The 18,452-nt window shown below is 57.8% G+C and overlaps 7 protein-coding genes across 7 annotated transcripts; 3 read left to right on the top strand and 4 right to left on the bottom strand.

The window, feature by feature from the left end:
* Positions 1 to 384: 384 nt before the first annotated feature.
* MKK02DRAFT_20470 (ferritin-like superfamily) lies at positions 385 to 2,160 on the top strand (the record flags this gene model as incomplete). Its single annotated transcript, XM_053086263.1, has 9 exons — positions 385 to 756; positions 833 to 953; positions 1,004 to 1,045; positions 1,133 to 1,303; positions 1,352 to 1,407; positions 1,456 to 1,623; positions 1,680 to 1,808; positions 1,863 to 1,986; positions 2,036 to 2,160. 9 exons carry the CDS (start codon positions 385 to 387, stop codon positions 2,158 to 2,160), a joined length of 1,308 nt encoding a protein of 435 aa, XP_052942164.1.
* Positions 2,161 to 2,531: 371 nt separating this feature from the next.
* On the top strand, positions 2,532 to 4,117 carry MKK02DRAFT_35335 (aspartic peptidase domain-containing protein; the record flags this gene model as incomplete). Its single annotated transcript, XM_053089151.1, has 6 exons — positions 2,532 to 2,596; positions 2,692 to 2,966; positions 3,012 to 3,142; positions 3,190 to 3,734; positions 3,785 to 3,992; positions 4,046 to 4,117. 6 exons carry the CDS (start codon positions 2,532 to 2,534, stop codon positions 4,115 to 4,117), a joined length of 1,296 nt encoding a protein of 431 aa, XP_052942163.1.
* A 3,685-nt stretch (positions 4,118 to 7,802) lies between these two features.
* MKK02DRAFT_20526 (uncharacterized protein) lies at positions 7,803 to 9,299 on the top strand (the record flags this gene model as incomplete). The annotated part of the gene is made up of 2 exons (XM_053086271.1): positions 7,803 to 8,461; positions 8,504 to 9,299. Coding segments are annotated over 2 exons (1,455 nt in total), but the record flags the coding sequence as incomplete, so codon positions are not given.
* Positions 9,300 to 10,093: 794 nt separating this feature from the next.
* On the bottom strand, positions 10,094 to 10,849 carry MKK02DRAFT_7357 (small GTPase superfamily; the record flags this gene model as incomplete). The annotated part of the gene is made up of 4 exons (XM_053093692.1): positions 10,094 to 10,240; positions 10,336 to 10,502; positions 10,561 to 10,655; positions 10,794 to 10,849. Coding segments are annotated over 4 exons (465 nt in total), but the record flags the coding sequence as incomplete, so codon positions are not given.
* An 812-nt stretch (positions 10,850 to 11,661) lies between these two features.
* Positions 11,662 to 12,381, bottom strand: MKK02DRAFT_40687 (trimeric LpxA-like protein; the record flags this gene model as incomplete). The annotated part of the gene is made up of 1 exon (XM_053091219.1): positions 11,662 to 12,381. The coding sequence occupies one exon, from the start codon at positions 12,379 to 12,381 to the stop codon at positions 11,662 to 11,664; it is 720 nt and encodes a 239-aa protein (XP_052942160.1).
* Positions 12,382 to 12,627: 246 nt separating this feature from the next.
* MKK02DRAFT_40686 (uncharacterized protein) lies at positions 12,628 to 13,092 on the bottom strand (the record flags this gene model as incomplete). The annotated part of the gene is made up of 1 exon (XM_053091218.1): positions 12,628 to 13,092. One exon carries the CDS (start codon positions 13,090 to 13,092, stop codon positions 12,628 to 12,630), a length of 465 nt encoding a protein of 154 aa, XP_052942159.1.
* Positions 13,093 to 14,031: 939 nt separating this feature from the next.
* Positions 14,032 to 16,637, bottom strand: MKK02DRAFT_30210 (uncharacterized protein; the record flags this gene model as incomplete). The annotated part of the gene is made up of 4 exons (XM_053087998.1): positions 14,032 to 15,556; positions 15,604 to 15,702; positions 15,757 to 15,830; positions 15,894 to 16,637. 4 exons carry the CDS (start codon positions 16,635 to 16,637, stop codon positions 14,032 to 14,034), a joined length of 2,442 nt encoding a protein of 813 aa, XP_052942158.1.
* Positions 16,638 to 18,452: the final 1,815 nt, after the last annotated feature.

The raw sequence follows: 18,452 nt of genomic DNA, 5'->3' as shown, positions 1-18,452 counted from the left end.
TGAGGATGGACGTGACCTTGGCTAGGTTTTCAGAAATCTTGCTATACTGCCCCCGGAACCTCTGTCACTCTCGGAGATTGCCGCTGGCCGCTGGGTCCACATTCCTTATCCTCCCGATGACGTTTCGGGTGTCCGATGGTGGCAAAATCTTACCTTGCCGCGGAGAAGGCGTTTCATCTGCTCATCGGTCGACATTGTAGTAGTTTCAGCTCAGCCTCACCTATCACAGTCCAGGGAAGAAGTCGCCTCGCCCGCTGCCGGAAGCCTACGGAGCCAACGCTCGAGCCCAAAGAAGCGGACCGGACAAAAGGTGTCCAAGCGGAACAGCCTCCACCTTCCCCTGCCCTTCACCCTTTCAATCGCCCTCTCACCTCTCACTTCATCATGTCGACTACATATACATCCCGCCCATCTTCTCTTCACCCCAATCATCTCTTCCCGCCACACCATCACATCTCTCGTACCCGCTCTCACTCGCCTCCCTCCTCCCGCGTCTCGGTAGGAACCTCGATCGGCGACATTGGCGAGATGCCCGATATTGACAGTTTGCGGCCGATGTATGCTGGGGCGGTAGAGTATCCTGCCAAAGTGGGGAAGAGCTCTACGATGGCGATGGATGCGCAGGATTCGCAGAAGCCGGGAGTGGGGGAGAAGGGGGAAGTGAAGCCTACAAGAAGGTTTCCGGAGGAAGAGGACGAGGAGCTATTGAGGGAGAGTGAGGATCGGTTTGTGCTGTTCCCGATCAAGTATAGAGAGGTATGTTCCGAACATCATCCACCAGCTGGCAAGTGGTGTCTTCCCACTGCGATAGTCTGAAAGCTGACATCGAAAGATATGGGCAGCGTATAAAGCATGTCAAGCGAGTTTCTGGACCGCGGAAGAGATCGACCTGGGACAGGATATGGGGGACTGGAATGACAAACTCAATGAGAATGAGCGGTTCTTTATACTTCGTGAGCTTTGTGTACACACTGCGGCTAGTGGGAGAAGCTTACTATCCCAGGCATATTAGCCTTCTTCGCGGCATCAGACGGGATCGTTGGCGGTATGTCTCTCCCTTAGCTCTGTCAACCCTTACCTACTCTCACAGCTATTCTCTGTTCTGCGCTGAGCTCGGTAGCTGACTTGCCAGAAAACATCATCTCCCAGTTCTCCCTAGACGTCCAACTCGCGGAAGCCCGCGCCTTCTACTCCTTCCAGAGCATGATCGAGCAGGTACACTCTGAGACGTACTCGCTCTTGATCGAGACGTATGTCCGAGACCAAGAGGAGAAGAGCTTCCTCTTCAGAGGAATGGAGACTAGTGAGCTGCTCTCCTCGCACCAGCGGGAGGATACAGCTGACCCGCCAGTCCCCTGCGTGAGGAAGAAGGCAGACTGGGCATTGAAGTACATAACGCCAGAATTGGTGAGCTTGCCGCGGCAGATTGTGTGCTATCCAAGCTGACTGAGACAGCCCTTCCGAGTCCGCCTGGTCGCGTTCGCATGTGTCGAAGGCATCTTCTTCTCTGGCTCCTTCGCCGCCATCTTCTGGTTGAAGAAGCGGGGTCTCATGCCCGGACTGACATTCTCGAATGAATTGATCAGCCGGGATGAAGGGACACATACGGACTTTGCCTGTCTGGTGAGTCATTGTCTTTTTGAGACTCTGTGGAGACCAGCATAGACTGATACGATCAGCTATTCAATCATCTCCACCACCGCTGTTCCGAGGAGGAAGTGCACGATATCGTCACCGAAGCTGTCGTTATCGAGAAGGAGTTCCTTAGCGAGGCTTTGCCGGTCGGCCTCATTGGAATCAACGCGGACGTAAGCTCCCGTCCCCCCTTTCGAGCTTCGGAGGAGCACGAGCTGACCCTATAGCTCATGTGTCAATACATCGAGTTTGTTGCAGATAGATTGATAGAGTCATTGGGGTACACCAAGATATACCATGCGCGGAATCCGTTTGAATGGATGGAGCTCATCTCGCTTCAGGGCAAAGCTAGTGAGTTGACGCGTTCTTCTTGGGGGGAATTCCAGCTGACCTCTTCCAGACTTCTTCGAATCAAGAGTATCGTCATACCAGAAAGCGGGCGTGTCGCGGATGGACAACTCGGGACAGGAAGGCGGGGAAGAACGATCTCAGCGGAGAGTGTTCAAGATGGATGCGGACTTCTAGGGGCTCGACCACGACGAGGGAAGCAGAGGGGTTGTTTTACCGTGTATCAGTATATCTCACCTCCATTCAGCTGTATCACTAGGTAGTTGTGACTATGCGATCCACCCTCACTCTCGTGTCCCTGGTCTTCCCGCTTGACTCAGGACAGGAAGCTGGGTCAAGAAGGGCAACGCACGGACATCTGACATCACCTTCCCGTTGCGGCACGACTGGAGCCCCGCAGTCGCTCCTTCCGGCTAATTCCCCGTTCTGGCAATTCCCACCCCAGCCGTCTCACTACTGGAAGCTCGATTCAACGTTCGACCTCCTTCCTTCTCTACATCTCCCTTCTCCTATAGCCGCCCCCTCCCTCTATTCTACAGACACGCAAGATGAAGCTCGCAGTCCTCTTTGGAGTGCTTATGGCCCTCGCCGGCGCTGACGCCGCGAAGCACAGGTGAGTGTTTCGTCCGTTCGGCGAGGCCGCGTCAGCGTTGCCACCCTACCTTCCCCACCCCATCGCGCCCTTCATGGACGCAGCTGACACCCCAGCCTCAAGCTCAAGAAGCTCCCCCTCACCCCTCCCTCGCTGCACCAGTACGCGTCGTCCCCCGCACTCGAGGCCGAATGGCTCAAGGCCAAGCACATGGGCACGCTCGGCGGTATTGTCGATGCCGGGCAGAAGGTGCTCGGTCTCGGCGCCCACGGGCGGCCGTACCGCCTCGAAGTGGATGAGGAGGCTGAGGAGGCCTGGGCGCAGGTCATGCCTCGTGATGAGGGTCTGGAGGAGCGCGTCGCCAAGGGCGGCCACGGCGTCCCTTTGTCCGGTAAGCTGTGCGACTCTGAGTATGGTGGCCATAGCTGACGACCAGACTACATGAATGCTCAGTACTACGCCCCGATCACTATCGGGAACCCGCCCCAGGAGTTCAAGGTTGTCCTTGATACCGGATCGGCCAACCTCTGGGTCCCCAGTTCCGAGTGCACCAGCATCGCTTGCTTTGTAAGCTTACACCCACTCAGATCATAATGGCACAGCTTACATCCCAGTTGCACGCCAAGTACGACCACTCCAAGTCGTCCACCTACAAGCCCAACGGTACCGACTTTGAGATCCACTACGGGTCCGGCTCGCTCTCGGGGTACGTCTCGGAGGACACTATGCAAATCGGCGATCTCGAGGTCAAGCACCAGCTCTTTGCGGAAGCGACCAAGGAGCCCGGACTCGCCTTTGCTTTCGGCAAGTTTGACGGTATTCTCGGTCTCGCGTACGACACCATTTCGGTCAACCACATTGTCCCTCCCTTCTACAACATGCTCAACCAGAAGCTCCTCGATGAGCCCGTCTTTGGGTTCCGTCTCGGAAGCTCCGAGGAGGACGGAGGTGATATGACTTTCGGCGGGCTGGACGAGAAGGCGTTCAGCGGCAAGATGGAGTATGTGCCTATCCGCCGAAAGGGGTACTGGGAGGTGGAGCTCGAGAAGATTGGGTTTGGAGAGGAGGAGCTCGACCTCGAGAACACGGGCGCCGCGATTGATACCGGAACGTCGCTTATTGTGATGCCTACCGATATCGCCGAGATGCTCAACAAGGAGTACGCTTGCCGATTGGGTAGCAAAATGAAAGGCAGAGCTGACAACCCAGGATCGGCGCCACCAAGTCGTGGAACGGCCAGTACACTGTCGACTGCAACACCATCGGCAGCCTCCCCGAGCTCTCCTTCTTCTTTGGCGGCAAGGAATATGCGCTCAAGGGCGAAGACTACGTCCTTAACGCCGGCGGAACTTGTATTTCTAGCTTCACGGGCATGGACATCCCGGCGCCTATCGGCCCCCTCTGGATTGTCGGTGACGTGAGTTCTTTTCCCCAGAAATGATGTGAGCGGGATATGAGCTGATATGATAGACCTTCCTCAGGAAGTACTATACCGCGTACGACCTCGGTCGGAACGCCGTCGGGTTCGCCAAGTCCAACTAGGCGGTGCCGGGGCGAGCGTAGGGCGTGAGAGAGAGATATAGGATGAGAGTATGAAGACGCAGAAGAGGTTCGGTCAGAAGTCAGTGTAGTGTAGTGCAGCAGTGGTTGTTCGAGCAGATACCTCCTCTTTCATGTTCGTTTGAGCTTAGGCTGAGCCTGCATCGCTTTAGGTAGATTTGTGCAGACATGTATTAGTGCGCGGTTTCGCCTGGAGTTGATAATCTCATAAATCCTGATACCGCAATGAAGCGTGCTGCAGCTGAGGCGGGGTCAGGCGCATACTTCCGCCACCTCTGGATCTTTGCTTTCTCGCCGAAAGATCCAACGAGCGGCTTGTGATTCAAAACTATCCGCCACAACATGGAGGGCGGAGGTCTCGGACAGTGCCTGATCAGACTGATCGAGGTGGAGGCGGAGGTGACGCAGCACTGACGCAGACGCGACCATTGATTTCCACTTTACCTCAATGCATTTCCAAGGCATGCCCCTAGCCCCGCGGCCGCTCGCCGGCTCGGCTCTCTTACTCGGCCCTCGGCTCTCTCGGTTCTCGGGTCCTTTTCAGTCGCCGGTGGGAAAGGTTACTGAAACAGCGTTAATACCTCGGCTCTCCCCAGCTTTGCATTTGCATGCCCCTCCCCTTGAAACGTGCCTCCGCTCTCCCCCGGACACATCACCAGCACCCCTCATTTCGCACACTCAGCCCCTCCGTTCGTCCGCTTCCGCCACCCGATGCTCCGCGCCCGTCACTCGTCAGCAGTCCGCATCTTGCTTGTCAGCAGAAGAGGACTCCGTCCATCCCCGAACAATAATCAAGGTTCCGGAGCCGTCACGCCGATGGTCGACCGGCACTGTCGGCTTGAGGACAGGAGGTGCTGTCAGCAAACGAGGCGCAAGATCACTTTCTTTCTTTCTTTCTTCCGCACCCTACTCCCAATGACAGGTCCAGTGCACCTCCATAGCTACCTCCATCCAAGCATGCATGTCAGTAAAATCGCGCAGCTTGGCAGGGCGGGAAGAGAGGTGCCTGCTCTTGCCGAGTATCACCCGATCTGCAGTGCTTTCCGGCGCCGCAAGGCCGTATCGGTAGCGTGACAGACGGGCGGCGATAGGGCCGCAGTCTCGGCCTCGGACTTTTAAGCATCGTTTCCGAGGATTGCGTCTCCGCGTCCATCGTCCATCGCGACCTTTTTTTCGATCGCCGGCGGAAGACCTCCTTCCTTGATGATGACATGCGTACCTTACAGTAGCCAAACGGATAGATCTGGGCCCTTGGTTCCCAAAGTGGTCTGAAGAGCTGTGGGTTTGTCACCGAGCGACGAGAGCAGGCAGCGAGCACCGAGAAACACGGACGGGGTCTCACTCCGGTTCGGTACGGTGAGGGGAGGGGGCGCGGTGACGGCGCCGGCGTTACAGCCGTTTCTTTGCTTGCTTGCCTCTCAATTGCCCGGCTTTTTCTCACAGCTTGGGTACCGTAGCCAGCCAATCCCCCGCTGTGCATTGTCGCCCAGTCGAGCTCGGACTGAGCTGCGGAGACGGACCTCGGACATCTTCCCTCTCGAATCCCTTGATTTGTACTTTCACCTACCGTACATTTGTATTTGCCTCGGCGCTTACTTTTTACCTTCCTTCCTTCCTCCTCCTCGTGCAGCGTCTCACGTGAGCCCGTGAGGCTAGTCACCCTTCCCAGCCACATCGCTGAAGTCAGCAAAAGACCGGCATCCCTTCAGCCCACCTCTTCACTCGTTCCCTCTCAACAATGACGGGCGAATACCACCTCGCGCCCTCCTCTTCCGCCTCCCGCACCTACTCCCGCTCTCCTTCCTACCAACAGCAGCCCCGATCTCGGTCGCCTTCCCCCTCGCGCTCCTCTCACCCCTATTCGCCGCGGTACAATCTCCCGCCCCTGCGCAATATCGAATCTAGTAACGGCTCGGGCTCGCCCTCTCTACAACACCCGTCCCACAGCCAGCTTCCCCGACTCGTCCTCAAATCCCCAGGTCAGGACCAGGATCAGCAGCCGTCCCACACCCTCCCGTCCGACATCTTATCGACGAGTCGCGACTCTCACTCGCGGCATACATCAGAGCGGGGCGCGGTGTACTCTACGCTGCGAGGCGGTAGCGGCGGGGCCGGGGGAGGACCGTCCGGATCCACCTCACCCGCAGACTACGTCAGCTCGAGGGGTGTCCAGAACCTGCCGGAGATCTCAAGGCAAAGGAGCTATAGCGGCGGAAGCATGAGTGGGCGAAGTGCCAGCGAGTCAGGTGACAGCCAGGCAAGCCTCCCGCTGGGTCCCATGGGCATGAGCGGCGAGGGGGATGCGGCGGGCCAGAGAGACGCAGACGCGCCAGGAGAGGAGGATATGCGCATGGAAGTGGGAGGGAAGAGGGTGACGGCAGCAGAAGCGGAAGCGGTATCTGCTCTGCAGCTCACCGAGATCTCGAGGGAGTTCCGAGCTGCCCCAGCAGCCCCAGGATGGCGGGATGAGGAGGTGGACCGGACCGTCTCGGGCGGTGTCACTCCGGGCGCGGTGCTTCCTCCTATCCCGCGCACGACCAAGGTGGTCAGCTCAACTTCGACGCCCACCCTTGTGACGGCAGAAACGCCAGTCAAGGTGGTTGCGAGGACGGTGGGCGGGTCGACGGCCAAGTCCAGGAAGAGCAGTTGTGATCTGTGCCATCATCGAAAGATCCGAGTACGTCCTTCTTCCTTCTTCCCTTTGCAGCAAGACAGCGGCTGACCCTCAGTGCGATCAAGGCCGGCCCGCCTGCGGCTCGTGCGTCCGGAAAGGGCACCGATGCGTCTACGCAGAGGATACCGAAAAGCCCGCTATGAAACTCATCACGGCCACCAATCGCACCATCACCGTCGTATCGGCCACGAACCCGAACGAGACGATGGTCGTTGAGGTGCCTATGCCCACATTACAGGATCTCCCCCTCCCCCGCCGATCGAAACACAACCCCAGCGGAACACATCACTCGCAGCGGTATCCCAACTCTACGTCTACTTCGTCTGCAAGGGCTTCAGGACCGGAATGGAGCGCTGTCCGGTCCTCGGGAATACCTACGCCTACTTCTGGGATGGAGCATGTGCGTTCAGGCGGAGGCGACAGGTACAACAACGGAGACGGGTACTTTTCGAATGGGCACGGCCATGGGAACGGGAATGGCAATGGCAATGGGTATAGAGGTGGGGAGGGAGGGGAGAGGTACAGAGAACGGGACAGGATGCAGATGGACTTTGAGTCGGATAGTGAGGATAGGCGATACCGAAGGGAGAGGGAGAGGGAGAGGGGATACGATGGGCGTAACTCGCTCAATGAGGACTCGGCAGATCTGGCAGGGGGCAAGCAGGATGGAGATGGGAGCGATCATGATATGGGGGAGAGGGGGAGTGTCACGCCTAGCCTGGAGAGCGCGATGAGGGGTAGTAAGCGGGAGACTGGCGGGGAGGACGAGTTGAACGGAGAGGTGAGTCTTTCACATCTGCAGAGTGGAACGGGACTGATGACCAGCTGCTCGAGTTGGCAGGTGGACAGCCGAGGAAGAAGAAGCCTCGCCCGTCCGGAGCGGACGGCAGCGCCCTCCCTCCTCTACGTATCGGTCCCAACTCGTACCGCCCTCAATCCGGCCCACCGTCCGCCACTGCCTCAGGGTCAAGGCGGAATCACCCACCCACCCCCAGTTCATGGACTGACGCCTACTCTTCGTCCATCTCGGCACTCATGTCTTCCCTCCCTAGCGCCGATATCCAGCGCATCCTCTTCGACTCATTCTTCACCGACCCGTTCCTCGCGGAAGGCATCACCCTTCTCCAGACGCAATTCATGGAGCAGCTCAAAACCGTCACGGAGCGCCAAGGCCAGCGCTCGCGTGAAGGGGACGCTACGACACTCGCCAACGCGTTTGCTATCCTCGGTACCGCCCTCCGGATCATGCCTGACGAAACCTCCCGTCTTCTCCTCGCTTCCTCTACTGCGGGAATGTACGGCCACCTCCAACCCAAATCCCTCAGCCGAATCATCTCGCCTCAGCTCGCATCCCATCTAGACCCCACCCCGCTCGACCAGCGATACTTTGATCTCGCGCTCATCTGCTCTCAGATGGCAGAGTCGGGGGATACGCCAAGCGTTATGCTCGTCATGCTCAAGCTGGTGCTGTATCGCAACTTGGCGATGCGGAAGGATCGACAGACCGTCTCGGGCCAGTATCTCTGCGGGGCGATCAAGATTGCGCAGACGATGGGATTGGGCAAGGAGTGGGAGTGGCAGCCACTAGGTGAGAGGGAGATGAAGCGGCGGATTATGTGGAGTTTGTATGTCGCGGATAGGCATCTGTCTTTGTGAGTTTCTCCGGTGGGGTTGTGGGTCTAGCTGAGAGGCAGCGAAACGGCCGTCCCATATACTCTGCTCGAAGCCCATCAAGGTATTCACCTTCCTTCGCCTATCTCTGAGCACGACCTACACCAGCTCGCGCCCGATGCCACTGCCCTCCCTCCCCACAAGACCGAACTTGGTCCTACTCCCTGTACCGCTCTCTTCCTACACACCCACCTCGCTCGAAAGATCACTCCTATCCTTGACTCCTTCGCGACCCTCTCTCCCTCCAAAACACCTCATGGCCTCGTCCTCGGATTCGACCAATCCCTTGACACATTCCAAGAGAAGCTTCCTACATACATGCGTTTCTTCCCACTCACCGATACCCGATGGGACAGCTCGCACGCTTACCTCTCGGCTCACCGGATCCGCCTGCACGCCCGGATCCTTGCGTACCGCCAAGGCGTCCATCGGTCATTCATCATCACGTACCTCCGTCCGTCCGCCCCGGCAGGCATTCGCGGCGTCATGGCTCATATCTGCCTCTCGAGCCTCCGGACACAGCGGTCGGCCAAGATGCTGGACCCGAAGATCGCGCCGAGGATATACGAGCCTTTGGTCGTCTTCGAGTCGGCGATGATCTTGGGGTTGATATTGTATGTGGATAGGGCGATGACGATCGGTCAAGGGGCGGCACCGGCGCCAGAGGCCATGATGTGGAGAGAGGGGCTGGCGAATGGGGTGGAGCTGCTGGATAACATCTCGGCCGGTGTGGCGGGCGATGCGGCCAGGAAGGCAGTCAAGGTTTTGAGGGAGATGAGCGCCAAGGTGGACGCGTCGCCTCAGGAGACCAAGCTGTGAGTACTTGTTTATGTTGGTGTAGAGATATCAGCTGACTTGTAGGTTGGTATCGGACGAGGAGATACCGAAAAGTACAACTCCGAGTGGCTCTCCCGGAGAAGCCGCACCAGTACTCACATCGCCACCTCACCCGCCTCATAGTCGGGCGAGCAGCAATAGCGGGAGCAAGCAAGTACAGGCGGTCGATACCTGGCTGGACGGTTTGGCAAAGGAGCGTCCGACGCTTGAGGCGCTGTTGAGGGAGCCGCAGTGGGAAGAAGGGTGGGAGAAGGTCATGGCGGGGATGTAGGCGATGCCCAAAAGTTTGTATTCAGTCAGTCTGGCATGGCCATCATACACGCATGAAATGGGTTTGTAGCGGCAGGGGAATCTTCTTACATACCGCATGGCTGAAACCAAAATCTACACACCGCGCAGTACCCTGATAGACAACATGTCTACTGAAAAGCCAAAATTACCACCAGAGACAGACTACCCTACATTACAACGCAACAGCCCCCCTTACCGACTTTCTCGCCGCCCTCTTTCTTCAGTCCCGTGCTCGGCGTGAACGGCTGCACAGGCGAGCTCGGCCGTCGTGTAGCAAGCTGAGCCGATCCGGAGGCGGGATAGCCCGTATATTTGGGGGTAGGGGTGGAGGATACGCCAGGACCAGATACGGGTCCGGCGAGGATTTGTTCGTGTTGCGCTGCTATCCTCTGCCGAGCGTCAGGTCCTGATCTTTCCATACGACCCATATTCTCCGCGACGGTCGTATATGGAGGGGACGAGGTAATTAGACTCACCCTTTCATCCTTCCGTACGAGCTTGACAAGCTGCCTAAACGCCACATCCACATTGACCCCTTCTGCCGCTGAACACTCTATGAATGGCGCACCGAACGAGCGTGCAAGGTCTCTGCCTTCGATTTGGCCCACCATCCGCTGTGACGCCAAGTCACACTGCTGATCAGCGCCCGATCTCTGATACCCTTCTTACAAGTGGGTGGAAGGAAAGGGTCAATGGTTAGGGGCTTAGATGCGGGGACGCCACTCACCTTGTTGGAAACCACAATGACAGGGACTGATGGCCTGTCCTTCACCCGCAGTATATCCTGGTGGAGCAACAACAAGTTCTCGTATGACACCCGATCGGTGATACTGTAGACGAGCAAGAACCCCTGGGCGTATTTGTACCACTGGGCAGCCATCGCTCCGTACTCCTCTGAGATATCAATAAGCCCCATGACAATGATGGCAGGTAGAAAGAGAGATGCACACACCTTGTCCGGCTGTATCGAGGATCTCTAGCGTCACTGCCTCTTCATTCACGACTACCTGCTTGCGATAGCTGTCTTCGATAGTGGGATTGTAGCCACTGAAAGGGTCAGCCTTGCCGTCGTTTCAGTGTATATGCACCCTGCGCTCTCCCATTCGCGAGTAGTCACCCGCCTCAGCTCTGGCCAGCTCCTCACCACCAGCAACTCAGTGCCGGAGAAGGGAAAGGTGGACTCACGTATCGTAAAACTGAGAAGTCACGAATCGGATAGTCAGAGCCGATTTACCGACACCTGTACGCATCAGCAAACCTTCCCGACCTCACCGGTCCTATCAGACCTGACAGACTCGGGGACTCACCTCCAGACCCCACAACCGCTATCTTTAATTCCCTCTTCCCCTTCGCAGGCTCCCTCTGCGCCCAGGCCATCGCATGGCCCGATGTGTCGTGATCGATGAGCGAGCTGACGAGAAGTTAGGCTGTGGAGGTCCAAAGTAGCAGACAGCGGCGCAGCCGTGATGAAGCTTGTAAGTGCTGGTGGGATGAGAGTCAGCGTATCAGCAACCCAATAGACAGTTAGCAACCGCTTCGAACAGCTTCCCGGTAGCGCACACACGCCAAAGGTACCCTTGAGCTCGATCTGGGTCAGTCCTCATGCAGCCGGACATAGTATGTGGAGTGTCCTTTGCGTCCCTCGGATAGCTTGGGTACTACGGAAGGCGTTGACGCCTCAAAGGGCCTGGGTGTCCTTCAGGCTGTGTGAGTGAGCGATCGTACCCTGTAGAGTATAGCCCCGGATCCCAAGCGATCTGCAGCGGTCGATCGCTAAATGAGACGCCCCATTCGCTTTACAACGCTTTACACTCTGGATACAGCGGGAATGTTGAGCCACTGGGTGATAAGGTAGAGGTGCAAGCTCAAAACCCAGCTGCGGAGGTCGCTGCTGCCTGCTCGGCTCAAGACAACTCGACCACGTGGCGGCAGTGTGGCAATGTGGCGGTCGCTGCGTCTCGAGCCTGGAGTCGCAAGGCCTCACACTGTCGTGCATGAGGCCATCTACGCGTACGTACATGGTATATAGAGCCCTATGGGCAGCCTCTTCCACTCAGCATATCGGATCCTTCGCTGCCTTCTCACGAAGAAGTCGCTCTCTCAACGCTTTCCCCCCACACTCGACCACCGCCTGCCTCGCCCTGCCAAACGCCAGATCCCCGGGCTCCACATCCTTGGTAATCGTACTCCCTGCAGCAGTAAAGCTCCCTTCTCCCACCTTGACAGGCGCCACCAGCGTATTGTTGGACCCCACAAACGCCCCAGCCCCAATGGCGGTCTGATGCTTGTTGACGCTGTCATAGTTGCACGTGATCGTGCCGCCACCGATATTCGCTCTGGCGCCGAGTTGTGCATCTCCTATGAAGCTGAGATGACCGACCTTGGCGCCGTCTGCGAGGGTGCTACTCTTGACTTCGACAAAGTTGCCCACGTACGACCCAGCGCCAAGGGTCGCGTTCGCTCGTACGCGGGCGTAAGGACCGACCCCGGCACCTGTCGCCACTCGCGTTCGCTCGAGGTGTGAAAAGTGGGCGATGCGGACGTCGGAAGCGATTTGGCTGTCGATGATGATTGTAGGCCCGTCGATAGTCACATTGTCGGCGATGGTGGTGCTGCAGTGCAGAGCAACGTCGAGGCCGATCGTGACGTCTTGGCCGAGACTGACGTCCATCCCGAGGAACACTCGCTCGGGGTCTAGGAACGTCACTCCTCCCGCTTGATGCTGGCCCACCAGCCGACCTCGCATGACCCTCTCCGCCCGGCCCAGATCCATACGCGTCTCGATCTAGAGCGCGTCCTCGTCTTCCAGCACCCTGCTCGCTTGCGCCGCCTGAGCACCTTGTACCTGCTGTACACGTTCCAGGTCTGCCGGACTCGAGATGGAGATTCCGTCGCCACCCTCCTCCCAGGTAGCCAGCGTCCCCCGCAGTCGCTCATAGTCCGCCCAGTACACCCCTGAAGCCTTCCCTTCACCAGTAAGATATGCAAGACCTCGTCCGCTTGCGCCAGCCCTCAGCGCCTAGAGACTTTCGAGGCGAAGCAGCGGCATGTTGCCAGGCAGGATCACGACCTGCTGCGTGTCAGGAGGTACAGCCGCCAATCCCGCTCTCACCGCCTCCCTCGACCCGCCAGTCTTTTCTTGCAGGGCAAACGTGAAGGACGCGGCTGAAGTGGGGAAGCTCTCTTCGACGATAGTGCGGATCGCCTCTTGAGTCTCTGGCCTCGTCACAAGGATGATAGAATGAGGTTCGATCTGCAATGCGAGGCGTACAGCGTGAGCGATGAGCTGAAGACCGGCGCATTCGTGCAGCACGACCGGCTTCTTGGAGCGCATGAGTTCCCCATGGTCCGCAGCGAGGATGATAGCGGAAACATTTGGTGCGGGAGTGACGGTCTCTTTTTTCCCCGAGAGTAGTTTCAACTTTTTAGTAGGAGGGATGAAAGATTCGACTCCAGGAGCGGCGGAGGAAGTAGAAAGATGCATGATACACCGGATGTGATAAGGTCTCTGCGAGATCAGCACCCAGGCCGGTGAGTACGGGTGAGGAGACGCCTACTGATGAGTGACACAGGGGTGGTAGTTGTGTACGATGTCAGAGCTGGCAGCGATGACGATATGAGGTATCAGTACTGAGTCTGCTCGCGTTAGCCTGCACTACGGGCACTCGCTTGACAATACGAGCAGCCCAGCGATACTCACGTCGCTCGTTTTGTACTTGACTGATTGAATGCTGGATCTAACGACGTTGTACGAGACCACGAGCAGGTCCCAGCTCTCGAGCTAGGCAGTGAGATAGCTGGCTACAATCAGCGCACCCTGCACACAAAGCAGGCGTAAAACCGGACAAAGGGCTTCCGAGGGGAAGAGTGATCAAGGGGCTCCTTACGTCCCGCGAGCAGGGGCCTGAGGTGCATGTACGTGAAAGGAGTGAACTCCGCTGCCTATCGAAGGCTCTACGCGCGCATGGAGTTAGACTGAACGGAATATGGCGCGGATATGTCACGTACGGGAAGTCATTGCGTGAAGAGAGGAGGGGAACTGCTCCGCATTCCTCAGTCGCACATTACGGCCGAGAGCGTCCGGTCGTCGGTCGAGACATTCCAATTGGGTCGCCGCTCCCCGCCTGCCGGCCTGACCCGCGCAGATCGTATCCGTTCTCACTAGCGCCAGCCTGTCCAGATCAACCACGCCCAGCTATCAGTGGCTGGACACGTGAACATCCCAAAGCCAAGTGAGCCAAGACGCCGCTAGATCAGATTATCAGCAGTCCAAGCACCTGCGCATGTCGCCCAGTCCAGCAGTCCACAAAATGTATGCAGATACCTATAGATACAACTACTTTTTCTCTCTTTTGTATTTGTGTATAGACTATATTCCCCTTCTGCTCTAGCCCTCCTGAATCTCATCGCCAGACAATAGGAATTACGGCTCATATCTCGGCAAAAACACCCTAGGCTCGCTAGGCGCCTCGCTGGGTCTCCTCCCTGCTTCCTCCTCCCCAGCTTGCCCCGCTGCCCCACTCGGTCCATCCTGCTCCGCACCCGCCGCCACGTCCGCTTGTAGAATCTCCTCCTCCCTCTCCTCCTCTCCGTCCTGCGGTAATGGCGGCGCTGACGCTGACACTCCGGCTCCCGGTCTCTCCGCCTCGTGGTCCTCAAGATCCTCCTCTCCATCATCCAACATAGGCGGTGCCGAGGGTGCCGCGACCTCTTCTTCCGCGTGAGCTAGTACCGGCGCACTGCCCATCGCCTGGCCGTGCGATCCGGGAGGAGCGGAGGGTAAGAGATTGAGCTCATCCAGCTGCTCTCTGACCTCCCGTTCGACAGAGTAGGACCTCCCAAACGAGGGACGTAGGGCGGGTGGGGCGGGTAATGCCGGATGATGACGAGCCGGATCGATAGCTGACGCCAGGACATATGATGACTGTCCGACCGCCTCATCCTCTGGCGCCTGCAGGTGCAAGGCGGGCATCCGCTCAAACCCATCCTGATCCACCTCTACGCCCGGCGCGCTTGGCCCGCTTTCCCCTTCTTCTTCGCCGAGAGCAGGAGGCGCTGTACCCGCCATCCTCAACCGCTCCAGGACGCGCTTATCGTCGGTAGCGACATGGCCTGTATGCTCCTCATCCTCGGAGTCGGGAGGAGGGGCGGGCATACGTGCTTTCCCGTCTGCGCGAGAAGCGACGGCGAGGGCAGCTTCGCCTTCGGCAGTAGCTGGGGCGGGGTAGTAGCCTGGTGCGTGGACCTTTTCGGTGGCGGGAAGAAGTGGAGGTGGAGATGAGGCTGGGGCACGGGAGGATGAGCCTGCGCTGGGACCGGAAGTGGCGATGACGAGGGAACGAACAGAGGCGGGTCTGTATGCGGGAGGGAAGTATGGGGTGGTTGTCGTCCCAGCCCCAGAAGTGGTCTGAGCCGGATCTGTAGATGGCGCGTTGGGATCCGCCGTCTCTGATACCGCAGGCAGATTCGAGACCGCCGACGTCTCGTCGCTCGAGATGGTATTTCCCCTACTCCCGAGCCCATCTGATCCGGACTGATCTCCCTCCTGAGACGGAACAGTCGGTGTGCTCCGATCCGTCTCGTCGCTTCCGCGCTGTACGACCGGTCCCAGATCCCCCTCATCCTTTTCCTCAATCATCCCCTCAGCGCCACCACCGCCAGCATCATCCCCATCACCTCCACCCTTGCCCTTTCTCCGCCGTAGCATCCCAGCCCGCCAGCTCCGGACCTTGCTTCGAGCAGAAGGGGACGAAACCACCCCCGACTCGCTTTTGCGCTTGGCGCGATGCTGCCGCTGCAGGTCGTCTAGCTTTTCACGGAGGTTCGCTTCGTTCCGACTATCATTGACGCCTTCCTCGGAGAGTCCGGCGGCGGCGAGGGCTTTACGGCGTTGGCGTTCTGCGCGACGTTTGGCTCGACGATGTGCCTTCTTCCGCTTGAAGGCGATACTGCTCGTCAGCTTGACTGCGAAAAGGGGGGTAAGGGGCGGACGTACATAATGATCGAGACGACTATGCCGACGGAGATGATACAAGATGCAATGACGATGAGTGGTACGCGGTAGAAATCTGTTCGGGTTGACTGCACACCCCATCTGTTTCATCAGCCTGGACGTTCCGAGTGGTTCGAGCGTGGGTCGCAGACATACCCAGGTGGTAATGCCTCCTCGATCGCCCAAGTCTGAGTAGTGGAAGGCTCATCCGGCGCAAAGATAGGCATATCCTGTATCATTAGCATATAATCCCCACGAAGCATCCTCTCCGAGTTCCTGAGGGGAAGACTCACCCCCGACTGCCGACCATATAATTTCCACCCGTCATTGACCTTGGTATACAGCCCATCCGGCCCTCTGGATACGATATACGGCAACAGCGTCTCATCCACCGAGACGAGCTCAGTTGGTAGGGACGTCGGCGGTGCCGCAGATGTGATGTATTGCACCTCGCGCCGATCTGGGGGAGGGACGAGATGGTTCCGCTTGGGTGTGGGGCGGGGAAGTAGGGTCGGTCGGGATAGGGCGGATGAGGGAGGTCGAGTGTAGACAGGAGGTGCGGCGAGGGCGACGGGTAGAAGGGGAAGGAAGAAGAGGGGAAGGAGGGAGGTCGGTGATGGACAATTGCGGGTGCGGGATTTAGGTATTGTTATTGGTCGATCCCCGTATCCGCTTTGATCCGATATCGGTCTGGGCGGTATGTCCGCATCCTCTTCTTCGTTGAGAGATGAAGAGGAGGTCGAGGTTGACGATATTGAGGATCGACGCGAGGGCCGACGAGCCCGTGGTGTCGTTCGTCGTAATTCTCCTTTACCGCCCGACCACACACCTTGTTCCTCCTCTTCCTCCAGATCCCCTTCCCATATTTCCCTCTCCCTACTCCGCTTGCCAGCTACCCATGCTCTCCGAGCATAATCACTCGGTCCTGCTTCTCCCTCTCTCCATCCTGCTGTCCGCGGGACAATTGCCACCCCCCTCGCGCCAGGGCCCGCGCCCCAATCGGGCGGTATAATCTCCCTCATCCGAATCGTTCCCATCTCATCCGTGCGATTCTCCTCCTTCTTTCCGTCGTCGTGGTCGAGATCTGTGCGCTGCGAGAGCCGCGAGCGATATGTTGGAAGGCAACGCGGTATGGACACGCAACGGCGAGGCCCAGCTGACAGCTGACGGGCGCGGGGGTTGGCGATTATTTATAGTCGTCCTCCAAGGACAGCGCGTCTTTGCGCTGTTTTTGCTTGCGGTAATTTATCGTTATTGGATATGTAGCAGCTAAAGAGGCCTTGGAGAAGACTGTTATACACAAGTCGGTACTGTATGAGAAAGCAAAGAGTGTATATGGTGAAGGGTGTATAGCGGGAAGTGGGGTCCGGTCAAGCTGCAAGTGCAAGGCAAGGCAAGGCAGCCGAAGAAGGGTTCTGGCTGGAACGGGAATTACGAGACCACCACCCAGAATTACCACTTTCAGCCAATTTGAATACAAAAGTCAAAGTCCCCGGTCCATCGCCAAAGGGTCTTTCGGCCTTCCTTCGCATGCATATCGACAGCGGTCACCTTCCATGAGATCTCAAGAGAAGCCACCTGATACTGGACCAGACGTCCTCCTTCGTTGCTTGTAGGAGGCATGATTCCATAGACGAAAATCGAATGTTCGAAGCGGAAGAGCAAGCCGAAGCCCACGAAGCTGTGTGGGGCCCGCTCTGTGCCCCCTCCGAAAATAGAACCTCAGCAGACGACACTCAGCTGACGCTTGCTGACACCCGCCACATCCGCGGGGGCCTCGTCTAGCTACAAGGAGGAATGCGGTATACTGACTGGTGTATTCTCGCCGGGCATGACACATGCAGCGAGTGGCATGCATGCGGCCTCGAACAGCCCGAGAGCAATTTACACATCACAGTCCACGATCGGGACGGAGTAAACGCGTCACGCACACACGCATCGTCACTGTCGGGAGAACCTCGGAGTATCTCGGGCAGCCGAATGGCACGGTGGAGCTGTGGATTTGCTCGCATCGTGAAGACACCCGAGAACGGTAAGGATGGAGCAAGTCAAGCATGTGGACGTAGGGTCAGCTGGTAGTACAAGCATCGCACCGCGTGAATGTGAGAGAGCAAGGCTTGAGAGCCTTGCTGAAGGTATACAGAACTCGGCTCACCCGGCTGAATGAACCACGTCCACGAGCGATCTCCCTCGGGTCCCGTGCATTGAATCAGTCTTCAGCGTTACCTGATAGAAATCATCTTACCGAGTTGATCGGCGTGAGCCAACAGGGAATGAGGCTGTCATCAAGACAATGCAGAATGCCCCGTTAGAAAGCGGTCAGCAAGTCAACACCAGTCAGCCTAGTAAGAATATCGGTCAGCCTGAGGATGCAATCAACCCAGAAAGGCTCATGGACGCATGAGAGCCATCAGCAATGGCTGCCAAGAATGTCGTTCGAATCATACAAGTATCACAGCAAGCCCGAGGATAGAGAAAAGAGCCCCAGTCAAGCTCCAAGCGCTGCGCGCCACATTCCGCTATTCCCGAATTTGTCCGCATTATGTCATCGGTGCCTCGCCCGAGTGTGGCGGTTTCACCTTACCCTTTGACTGTCAACAAGCTCGGCGGGGTGGGGGGAGGATGAAACAAGAACAAGGACCTGCTTTTTCTTGGGTCAGCAAGCGCGTTTCTGTCATGGCCTTGTGCTTATATCCCTTGTATGAGCTGAGAGTGTGCTTCGCGCAATTCTGAAACGCTTGACACGAGCTCGAGAGCACGCAAAATTCCCCGATCGTTGTTCGCACGGAACTCCTTTCTCAGGGACCCGGTTAATGTTTGTTTACGCATTGTTGTTGCATCCGATGAAACAT

Source organism: Dioszegia hungarica (assembly GCF_025882075.1).
Source record: "Dioszegia hungarica strain PDD-24b-2 chromosome Unknown MKK02contig_25, whole genome shotgun sequence".
NCBI classification, from domain to species: Eukaryota; Fungi; Basidiomycota; class Tremellomycetes; order Tremellales; family Bulleribasidiaceae; genus Dioszegia; species Dioszegia hungarica.
The sequence above is the reverse complement of the archived record's forward strand: the minus strand, read 5'-3'. Positions and strand labels throughout refer to the sequence as shown.